The sequence below is a fragment of the Charadrius vociferus genome, unplaced genomic scaffold (genome assembly GCF_000708025.1).
Source record: "Charadrius vociferus isolate BGI_N301 unplaced genomic scaffold, ASM70802v2 scaffold167, whole genome shotgun sequence".
Lineage (NCBI taxonomy): Eukaryota > Metazoa > Chordata > Aves > Charadriiformes > Charadriidae > Charadrius > Charadrius vociferus.
This window is the reverse complement of record NW_009649460.1, coordinates 1,206,851-1,215,557: the sequence shown is the minus strand read 5'-3', so window position 1 is coordinate 1,215,557 and position 8,707 is coordinate 1,206,851. Positions and strand designations below refer to the sequence as shown.

Genomic DNA, 8,707 nt, shown 5'->3' with positions numbered 1-8,707 from the left:
CAGTAACTAAGCTCCCCAAGGAGCTGCAAAGTAGCATGGACTGCAAGAACCAAAGTGGGAAAAACTACAAGGATGTGTTCAAACATCCTTGGGAGGGACGAGAAACCTGAAGTGAAGCTCAGAGCCTAAGGATGAAGGGTGAACCAGCTCCTGTTTCTACTAAGAGGAAAATGTTGCTGCTTTCAGTTTAGTAGCATAAAGAACAAACAAAACTGTTGTGGGTATAACTCCACAGACAAAAGGTTTACTGGTACTCTCGGTTGAAAGGGTGGACTGAGATGCCTCTTGCAAATATTGATGAGAAATAATCAGTACAAATTCCTCAAATTAAGGCAAGGCAGGTAATAAGGTTCTTCAGATTTCTCTCTTTGCCCCTGGAAGTACAAGACATGGTTAGATCTGCTCTGAGAGGCTGCAAGTGGCTTCCATCAAACTCCATCAGTGGTACAAATGCTAGTGATTAATTTGGAAGCCTAGAAGAATTGCAAGGACTAACGCCATCCAGAGTGAGAAAGGGCCTGGCCACAATCTTTGGAGTACTCCCATTTTGTCAGGGACTCTCTGGAAAAATCTCAGAAATTGTAAACTATTCATTGTACTTTGTGTCTCCCCTGTAACATTGATACTAACATTATTATTAATAACATGTAAAATACTACTATTAATTAGTAATTGATATAATAATAATAATTTCATAAGTAGTCAAAATAACATGTCTCGTTGTCTTCTGAAAAAGCAGGCCCTTAGGAGTTAGCCTAGTGTGAGAGCTGCTGAATAAATCCCAGTGAAGTACAGGTATGTGACACTTAATCTTCCTGCTCTGAAGTTGAACTCCGATGGTGATTACAACCTGTTTACACCTGTGCCTCAAGAAGCTCACAGAGAGAAACTCAGTTCCTAACATGCTCCTAGCCAGAAAATGGCTATTTTAGGCTTTCTGGTTTTGCTGATCTACTCTTCAGGAAAATGGTAAGAAATTACACACATACAAAATCATCTCTTGGACTTGTATATACAACTGCAAATACACAGTGTAATACCTTCCAGACTAGATCACTGAAGGAAGCTTGGGAGGTACCTGGGAGGTACATAGCCCCAGGCTAACAGTACTCAACCCAATTGCTCTGATGATCAGAAGCAATAATTGCAAGAATTTAATCCCTTCAGCCATTTGTTTTGTTTGCTTTTTGCTTTTCACTTACAGAAAACTTGGTTGGGAGGGCTATTTGTTCACTACGTTTCCGAGAGTCACGAAGAGAACTTGAGGTTCTTTGCTTAAGTTTTTTTGCTTAAGTTTGGAGCAAATGCCTTGCTCAAGTGCTCTTCCAAATAGTGACAGCTATTTTTAGATAGTCTGGACTTTTTCAGGGAAAGGGATCTTGAAAATTTTTGGTTATATAAGAACTCATAGAGAAAGCTGGCTCTTAAAACATACTGCTTACGTCATGAAACAGATATAAACATTATGAGGAAGTGATGAAAGCTGGAATAGTATCCTGATCGACAGGTGGCCCTGGGCAGGATATTCCTCACTATTTGCCCTATAAATAAGCACTGGATTAGGAAAAAGGGCTGCCCTGGGGAAAGACACAAGGCTAACGAGGGAAGGTGATCAATCACCTCACAGTACGTGTCAATCTGTCTTCCCTGTAAGTACTCAAACCAAAATAATTTGAACAGGCATTTAGAAACCTTAATGGGACTTGAGTGCTAGCCAACTCCCATAGCTTTTCTGACACCACCGCCACCAGCTATGTACGAGTGAACCCCACAGAAGAAAAAAAAACAAAACCCAAATAACATAAAAAATGAAATTAATTACCATGATAAAAATGTCTGTGAAAGCTTCTTGTGTACACCCCCCCACCTGAAACCACCCCAACATTCCTGAGTCTGCATTGGCACACAGTCTTCAGCTGCCTGATGACACACACGGCCATTTCTCTCCCATGTCAGAACTCGTGCCTCATAAGGGCAATGCAGGGATAACACACAACTGGGAAACCATTATTGCTCCTTCTGGTTGGTAGTTCAAACTGCCCCTGTACTATTCTCCTTGTTCCAAGAACCACTGCTCCCTAATAAGCTGCTAATTTCTATGGAAATCTGCGCAGAAGCGCAATGCAGTCCAGCTTCCAGTATCCTTTTGCTGCGTGGCATCCATAGTGTCCTGGTTTGTCCACTCAAACCACGACACACAGCAATGAGTAAGGTGGCACTGATGATGAAGTGTTTTGCATGAGCAAGTTTCATATTTAAAGAAAGAGGAACCAAGACAGATTCTGTAACTATACGGGAGGAACAACCACCTGAAAATGGTGATGTCATTCCAGTCACCACCAGCTAATGCTCAAATGTTTTAAGTACTCACTGGAATCAAGATTTAATCCCAGCTGAATTAATTCCATGCTCATGTACTGGTTTTCTCCTGCAATTACGACAATCTGGCCAGTTATGTCAATAAAATTCCAGTCTTACTCTGTCTCCTCCCTTCTTCTTCCCCAACATCCAGAATACCCTGGTATGTAAGTAAATACCACAGTACAGTAAATATCTTATTCAATATCACTTTAGACTTTTGAGACATCACCACACCGGATTACAAAATTGCACAAAATACTGGTTCTTGTAGGCCATCTAGTGGTAAAACCAGAATAGTACAAAGAGAAAATAATTTCAAACTTTTCCTTCTACAAGCTGTTTTAATATAATCTGCAACACACAGGGTTACCTTGCTGATCAATGGATGTTTTTCCCACACAGCAGCAAGCAAGATGATTAGGCTCATAAACCATATTCTGACTAAGCTGAGAGCATGGCCACCAGCTTCTTTTCCTCTCTCCAGCGTTAATCCTAAAAACTACGTTAGAAGTTCTGTCTGAGCAACAAAAAAACATATTGCAAATCACTTAAAGCAGAGAAGAGGTCTACTGAAATTTCTTTAAAACAAGTTTTTAAACCCTCTATAGGGTGAGTTCTGGGTTCCTATAGTTTGCTTCTGACTAGAGGAGAACTTGATGGAAGATGTCAGGTGTTACAAGGAACAGACAGAAGTTCTCATTTCACTGAACACTGCAGACAGCAGTTGCTCTGCTTACAGGTCTCGGAGCCCCACTGGCTCCGCAACCCCTTCCCACCTCCACAGGGGTCTGGCTGCCTGTGCGCAGCTGAGCTCTGACACTGCACCTGGGATGGGGCTGCTGTGAAAGGGCCGCATGAGAAAGAGCTGAGGGCAGCCTTGTGGAAAGCTTCTGCCCCTCGACTCAGCAGCTGCATTTAAGTGCATTTAAGCTCAGGCTCTGGGCGTGGGTCCCCGCCTGAGCTGTGCTGTAGGTATGGCTGTGTGGGGCCACAGACCTCGCTCATCCTGACCCTGACTTGTTGACATGACCATACCAAGTGGACACGGGTTACAGTAGCCTCCTGATTTGTGACTGTAACAGACGGAAATAAAAAGACAATGACTGTTAATGCTCTATCCATGCTGTCTGAAAGGGAACAAAAATACACATCTGCTTGAATAAAAGTTTATTTCACATATCATAGAAAAATCACTGATAACATCAAAGAAGGCTTTACAAGATAAAGAGTATAAAGGAAAGACACATACAAATTGATAATAAATACACTGATCTCATCATATTACCCACAATATTCTTTATAGTTACACACTTAGGAACTAATTACCACTCACTGCAGTTGACAGACATTTCACTTGCAAGATTGATCCCTGTTTTTAAGGCTAAATCCTGCCCTCCTTACTTAGGCAAATTCTTAGGGCTATTACAAAGAACTCAGCCTGGGTAAGAAGCCTGGACTTGGTTTGTAAGTATCTTAGCTGCTACATTTATATGCAACTGTAGAGTGTAATCCTGTTTTTACTCTTGGTTCTACTCAGGAGTCAACTAATATATTTAACATATAAAGTCACCTACATTAAAAAAGGGTTCTATTTACTGAATTTGGCTGATCTGACAAACGTAGAAATAATCTGCAATATCATGTTTATGCTTGTAATTACCTGGTAGTGTCTTTCTGGTCGTCACAGTTAACGTTTCCTTATAGTTTTTTTTAACTAATGCATTTCACATTGTCTTACACAGTTGTTTCATGATAAAGAACAAGTTAGAGTCCTTTACTTGAAAAACCTGAGAAACGTACCAGCTTTAGTCAGTTACGGTACCTGAGTATATAAGGTACTACAAAACAGAGCTGAGGTACAAAGCTGAATTCTTCATAAACTCCAAATCCCCACTGATGTTAAGAGTTTGGAAGCTGTGCAATAGAGGAGAGTTATATTTGATTGTCTCATCTTAGTTCCTTTTTGGACACCACACAAAACCACTAAAGAAAATTTTCACTGCGTGCAGCAAAGCAAAGGGAAAAAAAGAAAAGAGGTATCACAGTGTATTGAATGCAACTGCTGTTATCACATTATGTTAACATTAATAGGTTTCTCATATACATTCATTTGCTGTTTGAATTCTAGCTGCATTAACTACCCAACAAGACATAAAGAAACTACTGTCTTTACTAAGTTAATGGCAAACTCCCTTGTGACTCAACGTGAGAATTCTATCCAGTAGCTACAGGAAAAGTCAAACTATGTAAAGAAAAAATCAGGTTTATATTCTTTTAAATACAAAGAAATGGACGTTTGCATCTCCTATCTGTCTGTTGACTGCAGTTACTCTTAGACAAATTCTTGGAGGATATATAAAACTGAATTTGAAAAGAACAGAAAGTGGAATCAGCACTTAGCTATGCCCTCCAACCATACTTATTTTACCTGATATTTGCAATGCCTAGTTCACACCGCATCCTCATGCTTATGTAGTCATCACAAGGTATAAGCACTCCAAAAAATACTGAATGTACACGAGAAACAGCTTCACAAATGGGATACAACATGTGCTTTCTAGGCAAAACCGTCTCTTTGCTATCATACCTCCTTACTATGTTGGTCAATTTTTCAAATGACAAAATAGTCCCTGCCCAGAACTTGGTTACATACACATATTTAGGACAAACTCGAGATCAGAAGTCTCATTTGTTAAATCATTTGAACAGAATAAGATTTTACTAAGCAATGTATCTAAGCCTCTAGTGCTATCATAGTCCACAACACTTTATAAAGGTAACTCTCATATTTTAAAATATATGAATACAGTGCTTTTCCTTGCAATAACCTAATTACTTCCAAGTTTATAAGCATAATCAAGACCTCCTCCCTGGAAGAAAAATGCATTTTTCTGTAGCTTGCCTTAAAGTGTGATCCAGGATGATTATTATGTTACTGAATGTAAATTTTTATATTAATGGTCCAACAGCATAGAAGAAACACAGGATAAATCATTGTAAATGAAGAGAACTGTTTTGGCTTTCTGTCACGTGCAGTGCACTACATCAGCTTAATTATGCAATGCTGGTAAATAATTCCATTTATAAATAGCAACACTGCACCTTTGACATGACACTCAATCGAAAAAATAGATTTGCTGAAACGAAGAGAATGTTCCTGTATAAATTGGAGTATAATTATAAATCAATTCTTTTGTTTCCTCATCTTCACTGGGGAAACGGTGCAGGCTCTTCCGGGCTGTAAAACATTGTAAAAGTACAGATCGCTTTACTGTTATCCTCTTTGACAGTATCTTTCTTAGCAAAGCAAGTTGTTCTGTGTAGCATAACAGCAAATAGAATTACAGTAACTAGTATGTGAAGAACTGTGAAGATACATCACCAGAAAGCTGATTACAGCAATATTTTATTACTGGAGAGGTAGAAATTTTATTATGAATTTAAAGCCAAGACTGTAAAAAAAAAATTTATCCATGAGATACTGGCAGTATCTACCAGATACACCAGTACTTGCAATACTGAAAGAAATGCATCAGAGTATCAGCCTACTGAAAGTTGCAGTGTTAGCATGGACTGCGCTCCTGAGGGCAATAAAAACTGAATCCTCGTCTGGTTTATCACGTTAGCAACTCTACACAAGTTAAAATTAACAACTGACAGATATGAAAATGATATTTCTGTAGAATGATTTAGTTATTAAGTGATGCTAGATGAGTATATTTTTGCCAGCTGAAAGCAGTTTACATTTGTTTTATTTGTGTTTTATTTGCAAAGTTAAGGAAGACATTCTGCCTTACATTAGCTAAAAACATCAGTTACTCACTGCAGCGTTATGATACGAAGTACTCAGTAGGAGTACAGCTGCTCAGTAGGAGCAGCTGTACACAGATTGGGGAGGTAATGAAGAATAACTCATGATTTGGTATATGAGATGGGGTGTAGACACCTACAGCTGGCTGACACAAGTTTGCTCTACTAGAATTGAAGGTCAACAGATCCAAAAGCTAGTGACACATCTGTGTGGTTCTATGCACAAGCTCATTATATGTGTATACATATATAAAAGTCACATGCACTGTGTCTCAACAGGACTTACAAGCAGAGTTGGCACTTATTTTGCCACATTTACTTGGATAATGGCCTGAGCAAGCTTACTTCTGCCTGTAATACAGTGTGCAGACAGATACTAAAAAATGTAACAAACAAAACTAGAAAACATGCTGCATTCTAGTATTAGACTACAAAAGAAAAAACAGATTCATACTATACTTTCTCCTATTTTCCCCTTTAGTTTTGTCTTAGTCTCCCCTAAGTACCCTATCAAAATTCTTAAAATACAGGAAGCTTATGGATACCGGCAAGGAATTTCATGCGATTTTGCCACCTTTTCACAAAGGGGAGTAGGACTACACTATGCCAAAAAAGAGTCCTGAACTTGTATGAAGCACAGCTTTTATTTCTACACTCTCACTGACCAGGTCAGCACGAGTTGCATTTCTTTAAATCACTGTCTGCTTTTTCCAATTAGGTGACTCTCTTGATTAGAGATGAAAAATAGAGAACAAATTCAACTATGTTATTGTTTATGTTCTTCTTCACAGTCCCAATCAATCAGGTAAGACAATTTCATAAACAGTCAATTCAAAATATGAAAATTATATTTCACCAGAATGATTTACTAAGTATAAATAAAGGAATAGAGTTTGATCCCTTCAAATACTCTTCCATTTATATCCTGCTTATTTATAGCAAATAGGCCAGAAGCATCATAAATTATCAAAATTTTACACATTACTTACTTGCAGCTTCTTAAGGTATAAACAAACAAATTAGAAGCTCTGTAAAATTCAAAAACTTCTTGTGCTGTCTATAGCAGATAACTGTTGGGCACTATATTACACCTTTTTGACACATCGATATACTGCCTAAGCAGTATTTATAATTTTGGTGCGTATATTTTGCAAGCAAAACTGAGAATACATTGAATGACTATAACTCCGTTTGGAACTGAAGAAACCTCTGGAATTACAAAGGGAGTATTTTTTTTTTTGTTTCATTGTCTTTATGAGAGGGAGGCTAAAATGTCACAGTGATCATTCAAAATGGTAGAAAGTCACAGCACAAACAAGGCTTCTGAGCCAGTCTACTGAAAAGAGTTTGTGGAATGGCCGGCCTTTTGATGTCACTTCTAAGCCATTCTATTTCTAGTCTCCCTTGTTTTTTTATAAGGCTATAAAGCTTGCAGAGTAATCTTCTCAGAAAGCAGTAATAGGTACTGAACTTTGACAACTGAAAGAGAGGTCTGTCTTCTTCAAAGATTTTCACTAATGTTTCACTCTAAAAATGACATTTATAGATAATAAACTTTTTACCTTCATTAATGAAGAAGTCAGCTATATAATAGGCCGCTTTTACAGCTGATGGGGAATGTGGAATGCCTGGTGAGTTCTTCCACTCAAAAGGATTTTTCTCTGGATGCCACTGGACACCATAAATTGGGTATTTGTACGCTGCAACAAACACAAAGCATGTAAGTAGGGTCTATGCCTTAAGAATTATATGCTTAATCTTACTGCAAAAGAAACTCAAAGGATAAGCTACAAAAATACCTCACTTACCAACAGTTTCACAGAGTCTTAAACAACAAGTTGAAACCCTGTTAAAGTCACCATAGAACTGAAGGAAAGCAATGGATACCGCAGAAGAAGGTTCTCATTCCATGCAAGAAGATTTTTGTGCATCGCTTTTTTTGATATTCATTTCAGAATTAACATTTATATATTAGAAAATCATGTTACAAATGTATCAGTCTCAAAGATTCCTATCTACCGCTAGCGTCACTCAACATAAAATATTCACAGCAACACAGGATATCCCTTGCAGTTCCATGGGACAGATCCAAGTCTTAGGATCTCTCTGAAGCCCAGTCAATCCAGGGGCAGCTCCCATCTGCTCTGTGCCAGGCCTGATACACACAAGGGGAAGCCAGCCCTTAACTCTCTTACAGAGAACAGCAGCACAGCAGCTGATGACTGCTCTGTCATAAACCGCTTGCAGGCACAGGAGACGTCCGTCATTGGCCTAATCAGGTTTTCTGATCAAACTGCTATTCTTCTGTTCTGGAGGACAGCCAGTATGCCGTACAGAGGAATCCTATGGGCCGACAGCTGGGCCTTACTGTAGAGCTGTTAGTAGTGCACTGATCAAGATAAACCACTCCCTAAAGAGCTAACTTGTTCCTTGAGCTGAGCAAGCCAGGTGCAAAACATACGTAACACAAGATCAGTTAAGGCAAAAACCTTTTGGAGAAGGACAACTACCAGTATTGCTGCTGAAGTAATGAGGT

The 8,707-nt window shown here is 38.8% G+C and overlaps 1 protein-coding gene across 1 annotated transcript in view; it reads right to left on the bottom strand.

Annotated features, from left to right (window-relative positions):
- Nucleotides 1–5,253: 5,253 nt before the first annotated feature.
- Nucleotides 5,254–8,707, bottom strand: part of GGH (gamma-glutamyl hydrolase (conjugase, folylpolygammaglutamyl hydrolase)) — a 14,417-nt gene continuing 10,963 nt past the window's right edge. The window contains exons 8-9 of the mRNA XM_009889789.1: nt 7,734–7,871; nt 5,254–5,599 (exon numbers count right to left, since the gene is read on the bottom strand). Coding sequence (XP_009888091.1) covers nt 5,478–5,599; nt 7,734–7,871 — 260 coding nt within the window. The 3' untranslated portion in view covers nt 5,254–5,477. The remainder of the gene's footprint in view (nt 5,600–7,733; nt 7,872–8,707) is intronic.